At 33.7% G+C, this 27976-nt stretch overlaps 2 protein-coding genes across 3 annotated transcripts; both read right to left on the reverse strand.

The window, feature by feature from the left end:
- Nucleotides 1-953: 953 nt before the first annotated feature.
- Nucleotides 954-27958, reverse strand: LOC116299073 (neural cell adhesion molecule 1-like). 2 transcript variants are annotated; one of them, XM_089040452.1, is made up of 11 exons: nucleotides 27907-27958; nucleotides 17498-17580; nucleotides 12136-12561; nucleotides 7479-7730; nucleotides 6486-6737; nucleotides 5122-5379; nucleotides 4499-4519; nucleotides 4010-4159; nucleotides 3425-3446; nucleotides 2754-2994; nucleotides 954-2142 (listed from the first exon to the last, which is right to left on the reverse strand). In XM_089040452.1, the coding sequence occupies exons 2-11, from the start codon at nucleotides 17568-17570 to the stop codon at nucleotides 1957-1959; spliced, it is 1881 nt and encodes a 626-aa protein (XP_088896578.1). In that variant the 5' UTR covers nucleotides 17571-17580; nucleotides 27907-27958; the 3' UTR covers nucleotides 954-1956. The 2 variants fall into 2 exon arrangements, with proteins under 2 accessions (XP_088896578.1, XP_088896579.1); XM_089040453.1 differs by lacking the exon at nucleotides 12136-12561.
- Nucleotides 21160-23951, reverse strand: LOC148905616 (uncharacterized). Its single transcript, XM_089040597.1, has 3 exons — nucleotides 23939-23951; nucleotides 22101-22618; nucleotides 21160-21279 (listed from the first exon to the last, which is right to left on the reverse strand). The coding sequence occupies exons 1-3, from the start codon at nucleotides 23949-23951 to the stop codon at nucleotides 21160-21162; spliced, it is 651 nt and encodes a 216-aa protein (XP_088896723.1).
- Nucleotides 27959-27976: the final 18 nt, after the last annotated feature.

Here is a 27976-nt window from a genome sequence, read left to right on the forward strand (position 1 = left end):
GAGGGGGGGGGGGGGGGGGAAGGGGTGGGGTTGAGCAATTTGAATTCTTATTCGTGGGGGGACTTCTAATAAAAGACCACTTTTGATAGACAGTAGTCATACTACTATTTGATAAAAAAATTAGCAATAAATGGAGAAGCAATATTGAGAATCATTAAAGTTTATTGTTAGTAAAGTATAAAAGGCGATATATTTTTGCTATAAGCTTCTTCGGCCTCAATTTGTCAAACTGTATGCCATAATATATATTAATAATTTGGATAATGTGGATAATTATTTTTCTTTTTTTCCCCAGAAGATTGCTAATTTATTCATATATATATATATATATAATATTATTATCTATATTAGAACATACTATTAAAAAGCTATACATTGCCATAAAATCAATAATCTAGTTACAATAAAATTGTCATTAGATGACTTGTTTCTTTAGCAACTTTTAAGTTGTTTAAAAAAATATACCGTATTTCGATACGCCAGTCACCAATACCTACGAAGCTAATACAGATTAAACGAGATTGCAGGAATCTTCAAACGTTAAACATAAGGCATGAATTTTCTTTCTTTAATACTTTATATTTAAAAAAAAAAGTGTAATTATTTAATTGCTTGAGGATGCCTGCATTAGATGAGACTGTTACTGTAATTAGATAATATAAAACTAGGCCATCAAGACAAGTTGTATAACAGCAGTTGAAACATATAGATGTTTTTTTTACCTATCATTTTGGGCAGAAAAAACTAATTTTTTTGGGGTGACCAACTTTTTTGAAATATATGCTTACCTAATATTAAAAATATGAGAGTATGTGGACCGCGTGGCACTAATGAAATAGTAGAAGATAATATAGGTAAGTTGTAGTGCTTGGGAACGAGGTTATTCCGGGCGAAAGCCCTTGTAATTAAATTCGGAAAAATTAATTTCCGACCTCGCTGGGAATCACAGCGAGGTCGGAAATTAATTTTTCCGAATTTAATTACAAGGGCTTTCGCCCGGAATAACCTCGTTCCCAAGCACTACAACTTACCTATATTATCTTCTAATATTAAAAATATACAATTCATAAAAAACTTTACCCGAACTATGAGATAATTAATGTGGTATTGGCTCAAAACGTTTTTGTTGTAAAGACTCAAACTGACGTGTTCAACATCGCCAACTATTCCGGCCATGCGCCGCTCGCCAAGTCAGCGGATATCATGTATAAAATAAATACCACAGGAAGCCCAAGCTCTTTCAGGCCGGTCATGCGCTCGCGTACAAATGCAGCGGTGTCGCTTGAAAGTGTTAAGCGAGTTAAGTCAGATTTTTCGATTTATAAATTTCTGTGTAAACAGTTTTCCAATTGCCGGGGTAGAAGAACAATATATAACATTAAAGCATTTACTTTTTACCAAACATACTTTAATTTGTTTGGAAAAACCTTTTCGTCTCGATAGTTAGATTTTAACAGCTTTCTTGCCATAAGTGCTTTGTTAAATTGCAAGAAAAACACAAAAGGTCAAATATTATGAACAGGATTTCTCAAAATCAGAACTAGTTACCTCATTTGCCGGGGTTGATCCTTAAAATACACACATTCTAAATTACTGATGTCGAATCTGTGGTCGATTGAACGAATTTATACTTTTCGTTTTTTACTTTCAAAAAGCTCCGATTTGAGACGAAAATTTGGGAGATCCTTCTTCAAGAATAGGCACTTTGTGAAGCAAAAACCTTGAAAATTATTCGCAAAATACTGCCTGTTTGGTACCAAAATAAAGCTTGAATCCTCAGCTCTCGTTTGCCATCGTTTGTAATAGGATACCTATCAAAGCACAGGAATACCGTAGCAAAAGGTTTTGTTTCTCTAAGTCCGGGCCTGAGAGAGCTTGGGCTTCCTGTGGTTTATATTTTACACAAGATATCCGCTGACTTGGCGAGCGGCGCATGGCCGAAAAAGTTGGCGATGGTCAATACGGCCAAGGCAGCCAAGATCCTCCCTGATCACTGCTGTCAACTCCATCTTCTTCTTCGTTACTGTTTTTGTTATCAGAGGTTTTTGGATCTGGATGGTTTATTGACTGAGGTTTTGGATTGGACAAGTCAGCTGGTTTCTTGTCATTCAGAGAATTTAGTGGTACATCAGCCGATTTATTCTAAAGTGAAAAAAAAGTATTACCAAATAATATAAATGTATGCAAATCTCGTTGCTCACCATGTGAATGATAAGCCTCCAGTTTCGGGAGTTTTGTGTTGCTCAGGATAAGCCTTAATTTTATTTAGACTATTCCTGCTTTCCAGGGACTCCGGAGAGGGAGAGTTGGTGGGCTCTAGCTCCCCTAATAGGTTACTATCAATAGATGTCACTTCCGGTAATAATTGAGTTTTGACGGGGAGGGGGGGGGGGGGGGTCAATTGAAATACTCAGATATATTACTTTTAGAACTGTGTTGACATGTTTTGACTTTAAATTTGCTAGTTGTATATCAATTACCCCCCATTCATCTCCAACGAAAGTCAATTAACTTTCAATTAACGAAGACCATCGGACCAGCAGTCCAAAATTTCGAAGTAAGAAAAACTTCAAAGCAATAAATATGTTGCAAATGTCCCTCAAAACACTGGAAAAATGCAGGGGTAAATATATCTGTAGTCAAGAAACAATAAGAACAGTAATAGTATACGAACTCTAAAATGGTTTATTCAAAGTAATCCGGACATATTCATTTCAATTTTATTATTTTCCTAAAAAATAATGCAAACCTACCTTCTTTTTGTTTTTAATGACTATAGCATACACGGGTTCCACGTTAGATTTCACTTTCTTGGAACTGGATGTCTCGTCATGTGTTGGTTGTTGTACTGTTTTAGAAGTGGTAACCCGTTTGTATCCAGTCTCTTCTACGCTGGCGTAATCAGCATTGCTTGCAGATGCGTGAATTACACTTCTCACTCGTATTGCATCAACTGGTTCTCCATGCGGACACTCTTCGGCCCATTGATTTGCCCTAATTAAAAAAAAAACGCTTAGTATTTCACAACATCCGTGAATTTGAAGAAAATAAAAAATAAAAAAACGGCAACATTAAGTACATATATAAAAAAACAGATATATGAGACTTAAAACAGAAAAGATTAGGCCGAACAACTGACACCCACTTAACCTAACCGAAACCAATACTACCAACCAACCACCTAATAAACACTAAAAAAACTAACCAAAACAAGAAGAAGAAAAAAAGCAAAACAAAACAAAACAAAGCAAAAAAAAAAAAAAAAAAAAAAAAAAAAAAAAACTTACCAACCAAACAACTAACTAAACAACGAACCAATTAGCAAACAAATTTAAAAAATAGCAATCAACCATGCGGCCACTCAAACAACAGTAATCTTTTTTTAATGTGATATATGACTTTAAGAGATTATTTTGGATCTTACCCCCGGTCTTGCTGCTGTTTGCCTGAAAGTGATAAAGAGGAAAATCAGGGAGATGTGAAGGGTAATTATTGTTTGAAAATAGGTGATTTCCACTAACAGGTCAGGTGACCCCATCCCTTGAATCTATCAGTTGCTTCAAAATGATTACAAAAAAAATATTAGGGGACCTCGATATTAGTAAACAGTTGGAGTTTCAGATCGTAATAATAAATATATAAAAGGATTTTTAAGGGAAAATTAGCTTGACATTTCTTCTTTATGTTAGTTTTTAAAATGTTCGAATCAATTATGATGCGGCAGCCATCTTGCCAGGGGGCAAAATAAAAGGTCAACAGTGACGGAATATATATATATAGTCTCGTGTGTTTGTCTTTCTTTTATGGTAAATGTGATCGATGATGTGTCGTCTTATTTCCTTCGTTGTATTCTCTTTTAGTTAATATCAATCGACCTCATTTTCGTTATAAAGCTCCATTTGCCCCTGGACGCTTATAATGCATTGCGATCCAAGATGCGGTCGCAGAAATCGCAGAAATAGTTCATTAATCTGACGTAATTAAAGAAATGCATTATCTTCTCATTTACCACTGGCAACATCACGTTTTGACCGCTTCCGTTTTCGCGAAATAAGAACATAAACCAGTATCAAGGCAACAGCAAATAGTAGAGCACAGACGATGATAACTATGATTATTTGCAGCAGATTTTCAGGAGGAAGAATGGATCCATCGTCATCTGAAATATTAAAAAAAAAAAAAAAAAATCAAAAATATCTTATTGTATTTAAGGTAAAACCATTTTCTTTGTTTAAACAAAAAACAATATAGAAAACTTGAAATAAATTGATCATGACTTAATTGGAAAACAAACAATATGTTCTAATGCCTCTTTTAATTCTAAATGTTGATTGAATTGCTTTGCTTATTCTGATTGACTGTTGTGAAGTGAGCAAACAAAATATCAAACTATCCATTCTTTCTTCAGTGGATTAATGCACATGTAAAGTACTCAGTTTTAAATCTAATGAGTTTAAGGTTCAAATGTGTTGATCGTGTTGATCACATAAAGACATACCATTATCTTCCAAGTTATCTCCTTAAAAAAATGAAAAGGAAAAGAAAAACAATTGTCAATATTAATGTTTGTGCCTTCTTAGGCGCTCATGACGAAAATCTAAGTAAAGAACTGAACGCGTTATTTGGACAACAAGTATCATAACAGCTTCTCATTAATCCCATATAGGTAACTGTCCAATTATTTTCTTAATTGGACAGGTCTTGTTGATATGGGATTAATTAAGCAGCTATATAATTAATAGGTAATGGGATTTCATGCTCCCCAATCAAGAAATAATTACACTCGAAAAATTCCTCTGACTGCCAAATTGGACTCGGCCTACGGCCTCATCCAATTTTGTCAGTCCTCGGAATTTTCCACGTCAAATTACTTCTTAATTGGACAGCATGAAGTCCTATTACATATACTTATTATTATTATCATTATTGATTGGTTCATTTTCTTGTCGATTATTATTCAGAGTGAAAGCCGTTGGGCAAGCGCTAGCGTATTGAAAAGGTGTAGTGCAATTTTCTAAACATGATAAGTAATGCTCCTTATAATGACATTTTTAATAAATGTGATGATTTTTTTTCCTTCCAAAAGATCAATATCTAAAGAGAATTAAGACTGCTACTTACGACAGATTGGTATTTCAAGATGCGCTGTTTTTCCTTGTCCATATTTGTTCTTTGCACTACAACTGAAATTAAGATATCCATTCTCTGATGTAGTAATTGTGGCGTTACCATCAGAGGAATTGACCATTGTTTTGTTCCCTTGTTGGATGAAGTATTGCACTGATGGTGATGCGTCTGCCTTACATAATATTTTGAATGTTTTATTTGCTGTTGTACAGTTTATTTGCGATGTCAGCTCTGTATCTATCGGTTGATATTCTATATAACAACAATGGCAAGACACATAATCAAAATAATCAGACCAGAAAAGAAAATATAAATACGTCATTCAAATTTATCTTTTTATCTGCCTCTCTTGGTTCGCTTGGATCATACTTGCATGCTCAGTACATTCAGCACAATCAGTAAAACGATAAACTGATATGTAAAGAGGCTATTAAGGGCGGATCCAGGGGCAAGCAAAGGGGGACTGAAGTCCCTCCCCCCTTCAGCAGTAAAAAACGATGCTTTTTTATATTGTTTTCCGTTGTGACGGAAGAAACTCAATTAGCCCCCCTAAACTCAATGAGCCCCTCCCCTATAATTTTGGCTGGATTCGCCCTTGGCTGTACAAGGAATCATTTAACGCATAAGCTTCCGTAATCCCATATCCTTTTGCAAAGACCCGATAATGGCCCTGAAATCATTCCTGACACAAAATTCAGCTAGCATTTAACACGGCATTCGACGTTACCCAACATTTGTAGCCAAAATTTCGATCACAGTTAACTACTATCTATGTTTTGATCCAACATTGTTGGCAGACCATGCAAAAAGATCAATCTAAACATTTGACCCAACAAATGTGCGCTAGATGTTGGGACACATTTTATGACAGCCCAGGGCGTTTATCCATTACTACTTGTAAACCCAGGTTATTTAAACAAGAGTGAAAGGGTACGATCTTTACCTTTTCGACCGGTCCACTGAGTTTATTGTAAGTTGCTCCCTGTTTACTATACTGACATACTATGTCTTTGTCTATCTAACATATCTTTGTCTATCATTACCCGGAAACGATTAACCGATGAAAACATTTAGCAAATTTTCGATATCGTTCGGGTTGATAATAAAAATTCATGGCCTGGACTTTTCTTACCCTTAAATCCGGTAATTTTTTTATTTTTATTTTTATTTTTATTTTTATTTTTATTTTTATTTTTATTTTTATTTTTATTTTTATTTTTATTTTTTATTATTTTTTTATGGTTGGTTGGTGGGTTGGTACCTTGGGCGTTCCATCGTACGAAAGAAAGAAAGAAAGAAAGAAAGAAAAAAGAAAAAAAAAGAAAAGAAAAAATGTAAGTTTGTGTAAAGCCGTTTACCTAATACTTCAATGGACGAGCAATTGGTCTCTTCCCCAAAATCGTTTGACACGTGACAGCAATACTTTCCAACTGATGCTTTACCAGTGATGTTGAATGACGTCACACTGGAATTAGCTATTGTTCTCTTGGTATCCTTGTGTGTCCATGTTACACGAGGTGCTGGATTACCAGAGGCATTACATCTTAATGTTATTGAATCTCCTTGATTACCAGACAGGTGCGATGTCAGATAGTTGATACGAGGTAAAGCTGCAAAAATAAGAAAGATTAATAGTAATATTTTGCTTTTGCGATCAACTGACTTAACTGCTATTAAAGTTGGACGATTTTTTTTTCACAGTATTATATTCTTGTGTGAAAAAAAAAGATTACTTGACTTTTTTCAGTCTTTCTCGGGCCCAAAAAGACAAATAAATACTAGTTGGAGTAGTTTTTAGCTTAGATTTCGTATGCGTGTGAAAAGTCACGACACATGGCACGGTTACGGCGGGGCACGGCGCAGACACGTCAAGTGGTTTTTAATGCACAATGCTGACACGGTCACGGCAAGGTGCGGTCCATGCCGTAAATTACGTTTTTTCAACGTCGTATGAAAACAGCTCTATGTAATTGGTACCTGGCCTCTGCTCTTTCCTAAAGTGCATAACCTTTTTTTTTTTTTTTTTTTTTTTGTTTTCGATTTAGAACTTCCAGAACATTTATTTAGAAAATCAAAATATATCCAAGTATTAGTTTGAAAATTGGTAAAAAACGCTCATTTAACGCTTAATTTTATATGGCTGAGGTTATCACTTGAGCTCTGTAACATTTCCATATTATGAAAATCAAGGTTAACAAGTCTGTGAGCTGACTGATTTTCCCACTTTCATGTCTAGATTATAGCCCGCGACAGAAAATTTAAAATAATGATGAAAAGAAGAAGAAGAAGAAGAAAAAAACAACATCATCAACAAAGAACAAATGCAAGTTTATGTAAAATGAGCCGTTTACCTATCACTTTAAGGAACGTACAATTAGTCTCTTCCCCAAAATCGTTTGACACGTGACAGCAATACTTTCCTCCTGATTCTTTACCAGTGATGTTGAATGACGTCACACTGGAATTAGCAAATGTTCTGTTCGTATCTCTGTGTGTCCATGTAATACGAGGTGCTGGATATCCAGAGGCATTACATCTTAATGTTATTGAATCTCCTTGTTTGCCATGATGGCTTGAGGTCAGATAGTTGATACGAGGAAAAGCTATATACAAAAACAGAGAGGGATAAAAAGTAAGATTTCGCTCTTGATGGTGGAGGGTAAAGGAAAACTTGCACTAACGTGACCCCATTCCCATCCCTAAAACTGGCATTTATTTCAAAATGAACCATAAGAAATAAGAGCACCTCGATACTAGGGAGGCAGAGTTTCAATTGAGCTAATAAAAAGCGAAAAAAAAACTAATATTTTATAAAGGTTTGCATATTGGGAAAAGGAGCATTACATTTAAACATACAAATCCTTATAAAATATTTGATTATTTGATTATTTGAGTATTTCTATTTTTCATATATTTAATTTGTTGAGCTGAAATGTATCAAAATAAATAAAAGTTTTCATACCGAGCATGCCGGACAATCAATGGAACTGATTGATTGATTTAATGATTCGTGGTTGTTTGTTTAATAAACAACGGCTCGCAGCTTTGTTCAAGACGAAGGAGTCTTAGAAAGACTTTTAAAATCTTAAAACGAACAATTCAACATCTAGATATGATTTATCAATCGTCTCAAGCTGAAAGGAATTTAGAAAAAATAGAGTCCCTCATATCTCAAAATTTTCCCCTGCGAATCCATAGTCTTACGAACCGCCCTGATTTTCCATAATTTACTGAAAAAGTCCCAACAGTTCGCAACATGTCCGCTCGAATTACTGTTTTACCTCCAAATGAAGAGCAAATTTTTTTACTCGAAGTAGAATGACAAACAATAACAGTCCATGTAGCTCTTAATTGATTTTTTTTGACAAAGATCTCAAAACTTTGGAATTTCTCCCTATCGATCAATGTCAGTTAACGACAACAAATTTTTTTGCTAGTCCCAAGTTTTTATAAGGGTGACAAGTCAACTTCCAAACTGAAAGGAAATCTTATTGGCTAATATTATGTGTACTCATTACGCGAGCCAAAAGGTGTGGAAAGCGTTCAGTATAGTGTTTGTGTCAGACTCTCCTTTCTTTCTCTTTCCCCTTTCCACTAATTCGTTACACAATATCTAGCTTAAAATCCAATAGCTCTCACTGGCAGCTTTTTATCTCACCGCTCGTATTGAACACGACGCTTTTACGGCAAGGCAGTTGAGTTATAGCAGTTGAGCACGCCACTCCGACAAACCAGTGGCATTTTCATAAGCGTAGCATTATAGCAACACTATGGCGTCGAGATTCGCTAACAAAATTACCACAAATCTTCTAGAGACTTTGATAGATATCTTCGTTATACAAAGTATTTTTTCTTCTTTCTAACTAATTAACAAATCAAAAACAGTTTTCTGTGTTTAATACTCTGATCAAAACACGCGGGATGTTGGGAGAACACGAGAGGAGCGTAGGAAACCACGACGCGTAGCGGAGTGGTTTCCAGCTTCTCGAGTGTTCTCCCAACATCCCAAGTGTTTTGATCAGAGTATCAAACACAGAAAACTGTTTTTGATTTGTTTTATAAAATAACAAACGCGCGAAAAGATCGAAAAAAAGCAAAGAAAAAACTGAATAAATTAGGTATTTGTATAAATGTATACTACAACCTTTCTGCAATCAAGTATATATATATATATAAATATATAAATATATAAATTGACGTTTATTGAATGAAACAAATAATAAATAAAGCGATTTTTCTGTTTTGCATATCATTAAATATACTGATATATACTACCTTTTTGCAATCAAGTGTATATATATATACACGATTATTGTGTTTTCTTCATGAATTATTAATGAGTTTTCTAAATATATTTAGAAAACTCATTAATAATTCATGAAGAAAACACAATAGAAATCATGACCATGAAGGTGATTTTAAATCTGATAAAGATTCGTCTTCATTTGCATAAACTTTAACTTGGATTTTCTCTATCAAACTTGGTTCATTTCGTAAAAAAATCGGTACACAATGAGAACAAACATCATAAGTTTTCTAAGCCGTTCAATAATCTCGCAGATCGTGGTTTATCGGGTCTAAAACCACTCGGCTGCGCCTCGTGTTTCATACCCGATAAAACACTCCTGCTCGTTTATTAAACATAACATACATATATATATATATATATATATATATATATATATACCCAGGCATATACACACGCATATATATGCATATATGTATCTATACACACCCGTGTATAAATGAGCATGTTTGAACTCGTCCTGTACTACTGTTCGTTACATTGTCGGTTTGTCAATGTACCAAGAACAGTCACCTTTGCAATTAGGAACATTTTGTTCCTAACTGAGATATCAACGATAGGAACGTTTGTTCCTGTTGCTGTCAAAGAGGAACGCTTTTGAAAAAAGGAATGCTTCAACAAGGGAACAGGTGTTCCCTTGCATGCAAAAAGGAACAATCAATGTTCAAAGGAACACAAATGAGGACCACTCGTTCCGATAATAAATTGAATAGGAACAATTTTCAGCCTCACGTGCAGCTTAAAGGAACCTTGTCGTTCCTGTTTTCAACTAAACGGAACATTTTGTTCCGATTAACGACTATTTATGTTCCTATTTGCCCCCAAAAATAATACTTGGTCCTCTAGACACTGATGCCATTATTCAGTTCTGAATAAGCAAAGGGAACATAAACAAAACTACGACGGAACAAAGAGTCGGAATTTGACGATTTCAAGTGACTTTGAACGAAAATTAGAGCAACTATCGATAAAATGATGCCTTTCTAACTATCACTTACTTGGTGTCAATCGAATAACGAGTCGTACAATGTCCTATAAGGTTCAAAACACGATATCATCGATTTTGGGAAATGTTGATGATGATGATGATGATGATGATGATGATGATGATAATGATAATCAAAAAAGATAAAGATACGAAACTGGTAACGGTTTTAATAATACGACGTTTCTTAGTCGTCATGACGCCATTATCAAGTGTAAGAAAGCAAGAAGATTGGAAGTGAATATAAATCAAATGAAATTTACATAATATAACAATAGGTATTGTTAAGTAGAATGGTAGTTATATAAAGAGCTTAGCCTTAATATAGTCGCTATGTACATTCAGAGAGGGTGACCTTTCTCTAATAAAAAGCATTTCAAAAATCAAACAATCGAACTTGTTGGTGCATTTTCTTAAGATCCTAAAATGGTTACTAAGGTCTTTAGGAACGAAACCATGATCATTTTTTAAATGTTTGCTAATGCTAGAAGTTGGAAGTTTATGTTCATCACAGCGTTCGTGTAAATGCCTCATAGTATAGCAAATATAGTCTGCATCACACAAACCACATGAAGTCGTGAAGTAAAAACTATATGTTTCCTATCGCTGTCCTTTTTAGTATTATGCTTATCCAAGCAACTGCTTATTAAGAAAATCCATCCATCCTTCCATCCATCCATCCATCCATCCATCCATCCATCCATCCATCCATCCATCCATCCATCCATCCGTCCATCCATCCATTCATCACACACACGTACACACACACACACACACACATACATCCATACACACACACACACACACACCACACACACACACACACACACACACACATACATACATACATACATACATACATACATACATACATACATACATACATACATACATACATACATACATACATACATACATACATACATACATACATACATACATACATACATACATACATACATACGTACGTACGTACGTACGTACGTACGTACGTACGTACATACATACATGTAACTGTCCGTAAGTTTCCGAATCTGCAAAGCTATTCGCTCCCTTTTTCTAAACGAAGATAGGACATTTAAGATTCGAATAACTTTTTTGACATACTTGAGAACTAAAGAACAAAATTGACTGTCTTACGTAGCATAGTTCACCTATGGCAGTGTTTTAGCAAGAGCCTCTTCGCATAGTGGGATCGCTAGTGTATATAAAGATTGGACTGCATAGATCTTAGCTTCAAATCAATCATCTGTCCTCCCAATGGCTTAATGACGCATTAACGTTCGAAATGCCGACTATAAATGTAAGACGTCTTGGTAACTCAGTGTCTCGAAGTATATAATTTGAAGAGCCAAGTGCAATACAGCGAGTATTTTTATATTACCTATGGTAGCAAAAGCCACGATAATTCCTGTTTGCTTTCTGCAGCCTTCAAACTACTGTTCATGCATAGTTCTTTAGTGTTTGACCATAGTTAGTAAGATGAATTTTGTTTTTTGTATTGTAAAGATAACTATCAAATCGTCGTGATAATATAAAGATTTGTAGTAAACTTCAGTCTAAACAAGTTATCAGGCCGAAGTTTGACCTGATAGTCTCGTTTTCATGCTACACTCTTCACAATACTGCTGGTTTGTTGGGGTGGCGTGCTGAACTAAGATAACAGCTATTGCGCTATGATTGTTAAATAAAACATAACGTGCATCAATCTGCTTACACAAAATCAACAGTTGAATTTCGCATTCCTTTTCGTTGTTGTCTTGATAATATTCGAGTTGAAGTACGTAAAATAACATATTAGAGGGATAACTGAATTTTGACCCATCATCGTTGTCTTCCTGCAAAGTGATATCTTTGATTGTAAACCTGAAATATCCAGACGTAGAATGTTCTTTGTAATTATGTTTGAAACCATATAATGATGAGTTTGTTTTCAAAGACCATTTTGAGCCAACGTAATATTTCAACAGAAAAGCTTCTTTCTTTTCATTTCCGTAACTCACTCTTCTTATGATTTTAACACTGGTAATTTTCTCGTTTTGATTAAGAGTAAATGTCCATTTTAACTCTACGTTTGTACTGTTGTGATTTAAAACAACTTGTTCCCTGGAGTTTTCAGTTCTAATAGAATTTGAAGAGCAACCTGCAAGGGAACAGGAAAAGGTGAAATAGGAATGGAGGAATGGTCTGAATTGGGAAAATAATTTTTGTTTGCTTGTTTTCATAGTTTTCTATGGTACTTTACGTCCATCACTCTACCTTTTTTCATCTTTCTATCTTGGTATCATAATTTTATATTTTATATTTCCGTATACATATATCTATAAGATTTTTTTACTATTATTAGTTTTATTAGTTTTCTCAGTTTGATTTTATTATTTATATACTTTAATTTTGATTTTGGAGAACTCGATCAAATAAAATGTATTTAAACAAATCCGTCATATTTTCAAAAAATATTCCATCTAATTAAATGAAGTTTTCAGAGAGTATTGAGATAGAGTGTCACTTTGGTTTACTCAATGTCAAAATTGGACGTCATAATGACATCATAATAAAATGTTACATCTTTGATTAAAATTAAGTTTAAGCACCTGGTTAAAACAAAACACATATTTTTGAAAAGCGATAATTAACATTCCCCGTGTAATGGTACAATTCGCATAAATTGTCAATTATTAGGAATCAGATTTTGATGGCGTCATACCGATGACGTCACTGAAAAAGTAAAAAGCGATTTTACAGCACCAGATGTCGCGAAGTGAACTTCTAAATATGTATTGCTGTTATATTAGTGTGCAACTTCAGTAAAACGCTAATATATTTGATATATCTCATTTATTAGATATATTCTACAATAGCTGTGACGTTATTGTCACTTTTAGCGTTATTATAAAAAAAAGTTATGCTATAAAAAATCAAAATTCTAAAAACATAGTATTTTGAGCATTTCCTAGTAGAGTGCACGCACTAAAACCGTGAACATTAAATAGTACTAATTAGTACTATTTCATACAGAATCCTTTGTTTTCTATTGTTTAATTATCACTATTTAGTGCTTAAAATTAGTATTTGTTTCACGGATTTAGTGTGAGCACTCTACTTTCAATATTGAAAGTATGATGGCAAAATGTTAGAAAGCAAAAAGGTAGTTTGAAGAAATTTATTTTTGCGAATGGTTTTGGTCCAATTTTTCGTCAACAAAGCACGGATGTCCACAAACAGAGACCGCACAGTTGGTTAAAAAGAACAGGAATAAAGTCAGAGACAAAGGGACTCATCAGATATATAGTTTAGAATTTGCGCTATATTTACTAGGATTTCATCTATCGCTCGGTTCAATTATATTTAACATTGGGCCTGTAATTTGCAGCGTCCATAGCTATTTCTTAACCAGCATTTTTCATTTTTATTTTATTTTTTTTATTTTTCCAATTTCTGATTAGACCCTTTGCCAAAATGGCGGCTACAAATTCCAATGAACAAATACAATAATAATAATAATGATAATAATAATAATGATAATAATAATAATGATAATAATAATAATGATAATAATAATAATGATAATAATAATAATGATAATAATAATAATGATAATAATAATAATGATAATAATAATAATGATAATAATAATAATGATAATAATAATAATGATAATAATAATAAAGGACTTGCAAAGGCTATAAGCACAATTTTCGACAACGACATACCACTACCAGACTGGCTCGTAGAAGGAAAGTGCATTATGATTCCGAAGAAAGAAGATCCACAAGCCAAAGATCATCGTCCAATCACGTTGCTCAATACAATGTATAAGACAATAACATCAGTCGTAGACAGTAAACTTAAAGAACACCAAGAAAAACACCAGTACATGCAGCTAGACCAGAGAGGGTGCTTTACAAACTCAATGGGATGCATAGACAACCTGATAATTGATAAAACAACACTAGAAGAAGCAAGAGATAGAAAGAAAAACCTCTCATGTGTATGGATTGATGTGAAGAAAGCTTTCGACTGAATTAATCATGAATGGCTGGCTCTCACCTTACGAATACACAACGTTCCAACGAAGATAAAGAACTTTATTAAGAACACAATGAAGAAATGGTCCATCACACTAGAGGTCAAGATTGAAGACAAGAAAGAGAAAATTGGAAAATTGAAAATACGTCTGAAGCAAGGAATTCTACAAGGAGACTCGTTCTGCGTTAGATTATTCACACTCTGCCTCAATCCAATAGCGTGGTGGTTAAGAACCACAGAAGGATACACATACTCACACAACAAGCAAGAGAAGCTAACACACTTACTTTACGTTGACGATCTAAAGACATACCACAAGTCAGCTCAAAAGGCGCTATTAATAACAAAGACAACAAAGAGTATGTTTGAAGACATCGGACTTTTCTGGGGTTTGGACAAGTGCGCAACAGTCAACATCTTACGAGGTAAAATAGAAATAAATGAAGAAAGTGTAAAAATATCTGACAATAAAGGGCTCAAAGTGCTAGACACTAACGATTATTACAAATTTCTCGGTAAATATGAGAACTCGACGCAACTAGAGGAACAAGTCTATAATGAAGGAGGAATGCACCATCACGAATCCATCAAACTACTCTACCTACCAGAAGAACTAGGAGGAAGCGGCATGAAAAGCGTTGAGGACACTTTCAGATTAACAACAATCACAATGGCAAACTATATCAACAACACCAAAGACAAGAGGATCAAGCATGCAAGAACGCTTGAAATGAATAGAATCGCGCAAGGTAGAAGGTCAATTTTCAAACAGGCCACCAAGTACGCAGCGGAATATAACATCACGTGCGACTTTGATGATACAGGCACTAAAATACCTACAAGTAAAGACCCTACACCTGCCAACGAGATCAAAACGATAACCTCACCCTCACCAAAATCAATAAAAGAGCTGCTGCGATCAAAGATCACGGAGAAGTATATAAAAGAAACAAAACAGCAGACATGGCTTGGAGCCTACACAAACCAACAACTCCAAGACAAACAGATTTCACCAACAGCCAACCAGATCCTGAAGAAATGGAAAAACATTCCCGATATTGTCTACAGCGTAAACAAGAACATACGCCAACAACTACTACCAACAAAGCAAAGTACAGATGACCATCACAGACACCAAATGCAGAATGTGCCATATGGCTACAGAATCAACAACACATGTACTGAGTGGCTGCTCAAAGATCGCCAAAAGCCTTTACACAGCCAGACACGACAGAATGCTGAGACCGATATACCAACTGTTTGCTGGAAAAGTACAACTTTCAGGAAAGCGACAATGGAAAGCCATGGTACCAACAAAGTCTACCATCAGCAGTACTTCAAAATGAAAAGGCAAAACTTTACTGGAATGTACCCTTTCAACTTGAGAAAGCTCCAGAAAACAGTGCCAATAAACCCGACATAGTTGTAAAAGATAAAGAAACTAATGCTTGGACACTATTTGAAGGCACAGTTTGTCAAGTTGGTAAGATTGCGGAGAGAACTGTTGAAAAACAAGAAAAATACACGGAACTACGTGCAGGCATCAAAATAGAGTGCAAAAGCTCAAGTGTAAATCAGATTAACATAGTGTTTGACTTTCTCGCAGGACATCACGAACAGCTAAGAAAAGACCTAAGAACAATTACAAATACAGACAGGGAAGTGAACTTTCTTATAGAACGATGTCAGAAATGGATTTTAAGCCAGAACGTTAATATAGTCAAGAAGTTATATGAATATGCATAAGCTGAAGAAAGGATTGAAAAAAAATGATGAACTTAAGGTGGCTGCCTACTTTTAAACGTTCGATTTGAGCCCACGATGTGCGCGCGCTCAAAAACCGCTGAAAAATCTACAAGATTTTATTGAAGAACCATACGCGTTTTGAGCTTCAACAGGGCAAAACCCTCAAATTTTGCACGGGACTCTATATTTTTTGATAGCTCATTCGAAAAAACTCCTAAAAATCTAGGTAATATCAACATTTTAGGAAAAGTTTAAATCAGGAACACGTGAAAAAATAGATTTTTGTAGGGATTTTTGTTCGACTTTATGAGATTTTTTAAGAGCACCGAAACTACAAAATATGACAAATCAATGTATCTCTCTGTCTTTTTGTCGAAAATTTCCATGTATTATTGTAGAAGGATTGACTAGCCTTCGTTCGTGCAATCATGCAGTCTGCAAATAACTATTACCTTATGAATCTTAATTTTTTTCTTATCACTTCCGGTGGCGCAATTTTTACTCCAAAAGCTCGTGCGTAGGCTTCCATTAAATGCTGATTATCTCAAAAAAAGCTCGGGACACCCTATTTTTCTTTCCAGATTTGGAATCAGCATTAAATTTCAATTCGGAAAATCGAAGTTTTAAAAAAAGCCTAAATCAATTTCCAAAAGTAGGCAGCCACCTTAACCAGCCTAGACTTAGTCCGCTGGTCAATGTAAACATGATATATACAGACGAATAAAACTTGCCATAATAATTAATAATAATCATAATAATTGAGATTATGAACTTTAGATCCTATGCTCTTTCATTTTATTTTTGTTTATAATTATCTTAAAATATTAAGCATTGGAACTTTAGTAGCTTTGGAGCGAGTGTATTTTTATTTCTATTAAGACATGCATAGACTATTAAGGTGTATTTAAATAAAATAATAATAATAATGATAATAATAATAATAATAATAATAATAATAATAATAATAATAATGAAAATGTTAAAATGATGCTACTACTACTACTGCTAGGACAACAAATAAAACAATATACCCTCTAAAAGTCATTAAATTTTCCTATTTTATGCCACAACTAATGAAAGAACGTAATCTATACTTTTCTGATACAGCACTAGTGGTTGTATCTAATAAGCAAACTGAATTGAAAATGTCCCAAAGGTTTTCTAATAAATTATTGAGGATTTTAACAATTCGTTTACAACGTCTGTGTTACACGTTGCGGCAGTGAAATATACCGTTACAACAGGGTCACTAATACTGTATGTATTACTTAACCTCTATTGTTATTGTTGTTTTTTGCTCCTACCTGACAAGTTAATATGCATTTGAAGTGTAAACCAAGTAAGTATAAGACGGAATATTAGCAGAAAAGAGTCCATCCTTTTTAACCTATGTAAAAAAGATAAAAAAAATAGTGCTGATAAGTATAAATCAATCATCATTATCATCAAGCTGCAAGCAGCAACAATCTTCCTGTACATGCTCAAAATCCAGAATGGCGACAACCAGTTACAATATAAAGTTTTTTTGGCATGTTATGACATCATAAACATGGCCTTAAAGTGCCTATGACCCCTAACTCAATGTTTTCAGCATTGGTTCTACATCAAGTTAAAAGTTAAATTAATTGATTAATTAAATAATGGGATATCCTCCCTGATATTTTTTTTTACAGAAAGTCATAGTAATTGCAGAAACGTTGTAGTATACATTTATGCATTTATACAAATACCTAATGAGATGCATAATGCAATTTTACTTTTTTAACCCTCAAAACCAATTGATTTATAATCCGTATGTTTTTTTTCGGTGGGCAACGTTAATGACATTGACTGTATATGTATTTAGATATAAATATAATATTCATTAATAATTCATTCAGCGTTCTGTCCAATCCGGACTCACTATTTGTGTCACATGCAATTACTTGTATACAAGATACATACCCAAAGAAACTAAAAGCATGGGGAGGGTTTGAATAGCTACCAGGAAAAGGTTGGGATTAATGAATTATAACAATACAATATTATAATAGATCTATTAGTATTCTGTATCAAAAGCGTACTGAAATGTCAAGGTTAAATGAAAACATTCGTAGCAATATATTCTTACACAATTTTTAATATTCATAGTTTGGCAAACTAGCTATCTGTTACATTGCTTAGTAATGTAAATTTCTTTCATCTTCTTAGCCTGTAAGCATTACACTTACAGATAAAGTCCACTACTGTACAATTATTGAATATTGCGTTGCTTGCAAGTTCATATTAACACTAGAAGTAGATGGCATTTGAATTTATATAGCCAGAATATCATCTGAAAGTCAAAAATACTGAATAAAAATCGTAACCAAAAAGCCTCATAATAACAACATCGATGTTTAGAATAAATTCGCAAAAGCCCACCGTTTATCACTCTTATTCAGCATGTTTAATACCTTCTAGGCATTGACTTCCAAAATGTGCCTGTTTAGGATAAAGAGTTTAGGAGGATATCGGCCACCAGATTTGTTAACAGTCTCTCCAATAAACTTTGTCATCCAAAAGTTTAAACTTTCAGGCGACATTTCAGTTATCTTCATTGTGAGATCTTGAGTTTTTTAGCGGATATCGTTACATGAAAATTCCTCCCACCTGGAACGACAGGCTCCACTTTTTTTCCTATTTTTGGTGTTTTTAGGCGTTGTATCTTCCAGCCACAATTTCTCTTCTTGTTCAGTCTTTGGCTTTTGAAAGCGAGACATTTCGAAACTTGCTACAAACTGTCTGCATCGATCCGTTGTTGCATAGTAAAATTGTATTCATGCAAAAACCTTTTTCACTTTTCCAAGGGGATGTCATTTTCACCCGTGATTGACTTCGTTTTTAAGAACATATTTTTATCAACCAAGAGTGCATTGTACGATTGGATTTAGCTTCTATTTATGTTTCTTTTGAATCACAAAACCTTTAAAACTAACTACTGAATGCCTTTTTAAACTATTAAAGCTCAAATGACATTCTCAATAAATTAATAGTTTACAATATTCGTCACAATGTCGTATGGGATATACAATCACTCGCCTTCGGCTTGTGATTGTCTATCCCATACATCATTGCCACAAATATTGTAAATAATATGTAGATATTAAATTAATAATAAATTAAATTATAGAACATTGAATATAGAAGCATAAGACGTAAATTGTAACCAATGAGCGCGCATGATTTATTATGATTAACTTATATATGCCACTGTGAATTTCTCATTCTGGATATATATATTTTTAAATGTCACAGCATTCCGGGTATGAATCTCAAACGCCTGACTGCGAAATGATAGCTATGACTATTATTTGAGTTTCTTTAAGATCTGATAAGTCAATACCGATAGCTTTGCAGTTAATCATTTGAAATTCGAAGTCGGAATGGGAATGTTACAGCCACAAACCAATCAGCGCGTTAGTTATTATTGCCCTAACTAGCAATCTGATGGACAAGGGGTATTGAGAATTGCACTCCCCTAGTGATTTCACCCTGGTATCTACTGTATTAAATGGTATCAAATGCTTGAGCTTGTTCTTCGGCCAGATCGGTATTAGCTACGAAGGTCTGAAGACGCTTTTGAAATAAAAATGATTGTCCGTCTGATTATCCACAATAGCTTCACTTTCGCGACACTTAACTTTCGTTCTCGAATTCTTAATATTTAAAGTCATATATACTTTGAAGCACAAAACCTACAACTGAAAATGCACACCATAAGTAAACTGGCAAGAACAACATGCCGGTTCCATGTCGGTAAGTATCACAGCAGTCCTAGCAGTGCCGTCATCGTAACAGGGAAAACAAGGTCCAAGGCTACGGACACTTTTAGCGCTTAGAGACATAAGCACACTTTGCCTACATGAATATTTTCTCACTTGGATTATATATATATTTAAAGAACACCACGCTTATCCAAAATTCATGGATTTTATTAAAATATAATTAAAATACGGGGTGAAAATTTGATTTTAAAGGGGCGCTTGGATGAAAACGCCCCAATTTTTGACGAAGTCCGAATAATTGAAGTATTCGGGGATAATATGACTCAATTAATATATATATTTAGGCACTGCCTAAAAGCGGAGCTCCCGATACGAAAGTCACAGGGAGAACAATTTGAATGAAACTGAAGGGTAAAAATAAGATCGGGGAAAAAATCTTCAATTATTTTTTATTCGAGATGAAGATAATTTCTCCAATAATAAAAACCATGCAGTGAAATCAAATCGAAGTACACTACATTGTTTGTTTGTTTGTTTGTTTTGCGCGAGTATACTCTCCCACTTAGGAATTTTGTCCACAACTCACCACCACCCCCAGGGGCTAGTTTTGTTCTTTGAAGACTCTTCGACAACGTTTTCCAAGGCCGACTGTTTTAGGCTTTTAATCTATTTTACTTTAAAAAAACGAAAGATAACTACAGATAATCCAATACAAAATCAAGCTTAGTGAAATTTAACCCGGATGTTCTTTCATTGAAATCGAAAATCTGGAGATTTAGGACAAATCAAGGCTAAAAAACTGACTTGAAAACTGGTTAAGGTGAGCAGAAAATATACTTACTTAATTACGTCTTTTACAGAACGAGACGAAGTTTATATTCAGTTAAACTTGACAAGAACAACTGAGACAAAATAGAAAATAATGCAAAGGCAATGCAAAATACAAAATGACGAATTTCTTGTCAGTAAATTGGCGTTTTTGAATATATTTTAGCATATGAGCGTAATAGCACAAAAGAGCAAATCAATTTCAAAAACAACACAACACTTTTAAATTTGAAAGACATGTTTCGACTTGTCACAAAGCCATCTTCAGTTAAGTGAAGCTAATTACAATTCACAAGGTTATACATAGGCGTTTTCAAAAGTATAAAATTACAACGGTTCGAAAATTCTTAAAACAAAAGATAAGCGTAAAATAAACAGTAACCAATATAAAATTACATATGAATAGTATTGTTGAAATTTTTGACCTCAGTATTAAGCTCAGGTTTACAACTATCGATGAAAAGAGCTTCTTTTATTTTCAACTGATAACCAGTGACAGCAGAATCTATCATCTTAAAACATTCAAATGAAACAGATTCCTTACAATTGGGAGAAGAAGCTAAATGTTTGAATACATGTGATGACTTATCCGTAAAAAGGTGCTCATTGATACGTGTAGAAAAATGGCGAACAGTTTCACCAATATAATGAGTATTACAACCCACACAAGTAAATTTATATACCACACGTGATGCAAGAGCAAAAGGAATGGGATCTTTAACGGAAAACAAACAATTTAACTTAAAGGAAGAAAAAACTAACTTAATATCAATATTTTTACAAAAGCGTTTAGACAAAAACCGTATTTTTTCTCTGAGCAAAAGACGAGTATTTACCAAAGAAAGGTAGCTTAAAATATTTAGTTACTAAATAAACGTTTTTGATTGTCTTATTATCAGATCTAGACTGCTTGTTAAGATAGTCTGTGGTAACTTTATCTATTAGATAAGAAGGAAACAGATTACGTTGTAAAATAGTTTTGATATCATTTACATCCTTTTTGAAACCATAATCAGTACTGTTAATTTTAAAGGCTCTATCTATTAAAGTGAGAATTAAACCAATCTTATAGGAAAAAGAGGTAAAACTACTGAAATTAGTGAGAAGACCAGTATAAGTTTTTTTACGGTGAATAGAAGTAACACAATTATCAGTTAACTTGTTAATCTTAACATCCAAAAAAAAAAAAAAAAAGGCAATTGTTAATTTCTTTTTCAAGAGTAAATTTAATGTTAGGATGCTGAAGGTTAAGATAATTGAAAAAGTTAGTAGCGTCAGTCTCATTATTAAAAATGTAGAAAATATCATAAACATATCTACGATAGAAAAGTACAGAATCAGGTTTATGGTAATTCTTAAGCCATTGATCCTCATGAAAACCCATGAAAAGATTGGCAAGAACAGGAGCTAAGGGAGAACCCATGGCAATACCATCTATCTGATCATACACAAGACCATTGAATAAAAAATGAGTTTGACAAGTTGAAAAAGAAAATAATTTCTTAAGATCAGACTTAGAAATTTTAAGATTAGGATGATTAGTGAGAATAAGGTCAACAGAAATGTTAATAGTTTCAGTTAATGGAATATTAGTAAAAAGAATTGCAACATCAGAAGACACCAAAAACTTATTTTTACAATTAAAAGATTGAAAATCATTAACAAAAGTGAAGGAGTCAGTTGCAGTGTGTTCATTAGGTATTATGCTATTAAGAAGACCACATAAGAATTTAGCTAAGTTGTAATTATAAGTACCTATAGAAGAAACAATAGGGCGAAAAGGTGGTGGGGACCCAGGGGTTTTAACCTTATGTAATTTAGGTAAACCATAAATTCTAGCAGGGTGAGTTCCTTCAGGATAAATATCGAAGTAAGTGTTATCATATTGAAAAAATCCTAGTTTCTTAAGCTTACGAAGAAAACTTCTTTTAAAAACTTACTTTTGAAAACGCCTATATATAACCTTGTAAATTGTAATTAGCTTCACTTAACTGAAGACGGCTTTGTGACAAGTCGAAACATGTCTTTCAAATTTAAAATTGTCGTGTTGTTTTTAGAATTGATATTTTCTAGCTTTTTAAAGTGAAAGTCTTTGTCTATATAATAACATCTCTCAACCACACAAATTTAAGCTCATTTTTATAATCATGCTTGCTCGAAGAGCTTAATAAACAGTTGAATATTTGGTGTAAATTTATATTTCATTCAATAATTAAATAAATTATCTATAGAAAGATAATAACATTATTGAATGAAAGTCTTCTTTTATTTGCGCATAAGACCCCTCGATAGGAGGCGAATATGACAAAGCTGCATTTTTCATGAAAGAAAAGCATACGATAGTTGGTTAAAAAAACAACTGAATTGTTAAAGATTTATAAAGCTAAATAAAGGACGAATATTCGTTGTAATATGCTCTTCGTGTTATATTTCATCCAGCATTAAAATAAATTAAGTTTATCCACACAATGTATTATTAAAAGTTTTGAGAGAAAGTCTTTGATTTGTCGATTCGTCGAGAAAAATGCTTGTCAAAAAAAATATATATATACGATTGTTTGCTAAAAAACACGCATCTGAATTCTTGAAGAACACTTCTTGATCCATCTTTGACTACATGAAAGTTTTTTTTTAAATTGGTTTTAGTCTATGACTTGTCCTAAAGCGATTTGTTTCTGTGCATTTGAGAGCCGCATTTGTGAGTAGTTTTGCTTTGACATCAAGCGGGATTCCTGTGTTGTGTACACGGACGGACGGACGTAAGTGACGTCAGCCAAGCCATAAAAAATCATGATTAAATTTCTTAAGTATGGTGCTCTGCTCGCGCGGAAAATCAGATTAGTGAAAATTTTAGCCTCGAAGCCACTTCCTGTTGAAAGATTTTGGGTTAAAAGTGAAAAGAACAATAGAGTTGAGTAAATGACTTAATTTACTCACGATTTAGATGCTGAATAAAACTGATAATTTTTCCCCCCAATTTCGAGTGTGAAGGAAACATGTTGCTTGGCTACTACCTGGGCCATATAGATAAGTTTAACCAAGTTTTGAGTCATTTCCAATTTTCATTGATTTTCATCCAAGTGCCCCTTTAAATCACCACTGATATAATCTACTTTTTGAAAATGTGACAAAGAAAGGTTGGTGCTAGTGGAGCCAATTGTATAGTCTTACGTTTTGTAACCATTTGCTACCTGCTATTCGAGCAATATCTAACTATTAACTACATAAAAGCTCGTATCCAGCTTTATAAGATTTTATGGGTTAACCTAATGATTTCGTTTTCTAGACATAGTATGTTTGCTCTTTTTGCCACAAGCTACATATAATGTCTTTCTAGCAGGTTGTTAATGACATATGTTCGGGTGGCTGTGTTCAGTAGCCAGAAGAACAAGTCTGCTCGTAGAATTGGTAACCTTGCTCATAAGCCATTTATATGAATATATCAGGAAAAAAATTATCTTATTTTAAATAAATCGATGCAATTATATCTATACATTTATCTTGGTTGCAATTATGTTATTTGCATAGGTTTCGAATGAGAAGAAAATTACTTAATAAAGTTGATGTGCTTCACAACAACTGCTGTAATAAAAAAAGTAACACTTGCCAGATATTAATTGAAATTCTTTCCTAATCTTTCAATTTCATAAAAGTATTTTAGATATAAAACTGTAAATCCAATATAACGTGTCATTTAAACGCAAATACGTAAGCTAAGAAATATATAGTTAAATTTCAGAAGCATAGAAATATTCCCGGATATATAGATAGCCAATTCGATACTACACGAGTTACGTTTTCGATTTAATTTTTTTCTAAATTGTTTTAACTTCCATTGTTTGTCCTTTTGTCTATACTTGGTTGCCAGACATTTATGGAAATCAATTTAAAATTACCATATATCCTTTGAATTTGGGCATTTGGGATAAAATTGAATTCAATATAACGTGGCATAAAAACACAATAATGGAAGCTAAGAAAATGATAGCTAAAATTCAAAAGCACTCATTAAGAAATATTTCCAGATAGGTAGTGCGCCCTTAGACAAATTACGTTTTCGATTTTTAGCTAAATTGTTGTAACTTCCTATGTTTAATTGTTGGTCTTTACTTACAAAAGGATGTATAAGGCGGCGAAGCATTAGTGAGTGAAGAGAAAATGGAAATTTCCAGCCTCTCATCTTCAAGCATCTGATAAGAATGGGCACAGGGAGCCCAACTTAGATACAAGTGAAATGTTAAAATGTAATTGGGAAAAATCTTTTGTGCGCGACAGGTCACCAGGCCCAGATGATTTGTCCGAGAGACACTGGGAACTATTGAGGTAGAACTAAGATGGTTAATACAGCACGTGAATTTTAGTTATAAATTTTAGCTATCAAGAGGAATATTGGAGATTGTTATCGAGTTTTTCTTCTGAATTCCATAGGGACACATTCGGTAAGTCTATTGTAGTTTGTATTAGATCACACAGGTTGATTCTAAGAATCTCTTTGATTGTATTTATAGTGAACCGCATCGATACACGGAACATCGACTCATCAACACAGCACACTTTCGAGAATTTCTATCTAATAGAATAATAACGACAAAAGACATAATGAATCTACGTTTAATCTGATTTTAAAAATGAATGTATGCATGTGAATGCGAGTTTCATGAAGTTCCCAATAAATAGATCGATAAAAGGCAAAAATATTTTCTACATCTTTAATTACTATTTTTATTCGAGATGAAGATAATGTCTCCCAAATTGAAAACCATGAAGTGAAAATATCAAATTGAAATGCACTAATCATTTCCTTAGCACGAGTTTTATTTTCGACATTACTACTTTCCCACTTACAAATTTTGTCACATGTACGCAACCCACCATCAGACACCCCATGGGCTAGTTTTGGCTATGAAAAATTCTTAGACATTTTTTCCATTGCCGAAACTCTTAAGTTTCAGTATCTTATTGATCCATTTAAAGCTTATTACTGGGATACCTGTAATATACGAGATATAAATGTTATTTATTTTTTCATTTTTTTATTTCTATTTTTTCTCCGTGACAAAATGGCAAAGTTACCCAAAGTATAATAGTTACCCAGGGGTCTTCAGGAAATTACCCAAGCGACCTTTGCGGGTATCTGCTATAGGGTTCCTTTCTATAGTCCAAATCAATTATCATGTATCAGATGTGAATCAAAGTGTCAATCAAGTGATTATAAAAGGGCGGAGCTAGCAGATTACGTGGCACAGGTTTATGATTACGCATGCTCTATTTGGTTGACTGCCGTAATTCAAGACAGCCCAGCTAGAAATATTAATTTATCATTTTTGCAAACAAGGATTTCAAGCCGATAAGATAGCGGGATGATTTCGCAGCGATGATTTCTAAGAATTAACAATGAACATCATGGGCAAAAGTTTGTTTTGGTTTATCTATCCATGATTCATCTACTTGAACAGTATTTTCTGCACGAATTACGATAAGCGATAGCTTAAAACAAATTCGTTCAGCAATGACTCGTTATGGTTCTTGAACTTATAACCTATATTTATGTATCTATATTAACTGTTTTGGCTTCAAAGTCTGATCACAAAGGAACATGAGGCTCATAGCAATATTCATTTTAAGGTTCTATTTGATTTCAGAAGCAAAATAAATAGTTTTCTACGCACATTCAAGGGTTTGATCTTTGCCGTTCGAAGCATTATGATCTCCTTTAATTTTTCTTATGACAATTAATTTAAAAATATCGATTAGTTATAAATTGTAAAGAAATTATGAGAGAGGGTTTGAGCAAATATTAGTCTGTATTTACGTTTTAAATGAAGCATTTTGATTTTAAAGCGAGCCGTGCGAGTGTGCATGCTTTTGAGACGTCGTTGCACAACAAGCTAATTACGTATGCAAAAATGCGGATCCGGAAGATTAATTCGAAAAAAACGAAAGCGCCAATTATACTTTGATAATTTATTCCAAATAATTTGCACAAGTCCTGACCTAAATGTGCCCCAGAAACCTTTCAAAAGAAAAGCCCGATCTAGTTCTTGCATTTATCACATGCACTTGCAAAACCAGCGACTTTTAGATCCGACGACGAGTACGAAATCGAGTACGAGTTTTAAAATTGGTGTTGTGCACATGGGTAACACTAAATCGCAGTCGATTCCCGATTTTTTACCATGTAAAGTTTCAATCTACGCACCGAATACGACTACAAAAAAATGTGTGCCTCTCTTTAAAAGTTAAAAACTCGTACTCGTGCTCATTCTCGTACTCGTGGTCGCATCTAAAAGTCTCTACTAATACCGAAATTAACTACCTCATGGACAAGAAACCAAACGTTTCGGCGAAATGAAAAGGAAACGTCATTAAATGTTTCAAAACAAAATGTTTAATAAATTTACCTAAAATATTTAATCATTTAAATAACTTTCGTCGCGCATTTTTTAATTCAAAAGATCAAAGATTCGTCAAGAGTTTTTTGTTAGGAAAGTCACTTCTTAAGTTTTAATTTTCATGTCGCTTTAGTAAACACTTCGATATTCGAAATCGAAATTAAACTAAATTTGCCCATGGTTTTCCAGGGTCTACGTATATTAAAAAAAACATGCTAAAGAATATTGTATTTAAAATGTAATAACTAAGACCGCATCATCAACATATTTAAGCAATTACAACAACAAGGAAAAAATCAGTGATCTATTAAGTTATATTTATAGATATTCCAGTACCCAGCAAGGAAAGGAGATTCAGAAGAACAAATAACATTGCGTCACAACAAAATAATTCCAAGTATTGTTTCTTTAATCCAACCTGTCTTGCTATATCCAAGTGATAAGACGTCTATATTTGCTAAGGTAGGTTGGATTACGACAAAAAAAAAAAGTTTTTTTCAACGTCTTTTTTTTTTCCTGAACGGATTTCAGTTATCAGTTATTCAGTTATTTCAGTTAAAACTCCTTGACTTGATGGATTGGACGTTGATATGCAGGCAGAAACATCGATGTTTTTAACTTATTAAAAACACTCGGTGCTTAAAAATAACGGCTCTTACCTTATTGGGATTACCTTATTACCTAGCTTGGGAAATAGAAAGACGAAGACAAAAAAGAAAACAATCAAAATAATTTTTTTTTCCTAACCTTCTCAGTTTCAGTCCTTATCTCATCTCGATTTCTTCGTTATTGGAATTTAAAATATTTCCCTACAAAA

Source organism: Actinia tenebrosa, unplaced genomic scaffold, assembly GCF_029948245.1.
Source record: "Actinia tenebrosa isolate PJP-AT-01 unplaced genomic scaffold, QUT_ActTen_1.0 PGA_scaffold7__59_contigs__length_16204524, whole genome shotgun sequence".
In the NCBI taxonomy this organism is placed as follows: Eukaryota; Metazoa; Cnidaria; class Anthozoa; order Actiniaria; family Actiniidae; genus Actinia; species Actinia tenebrosa.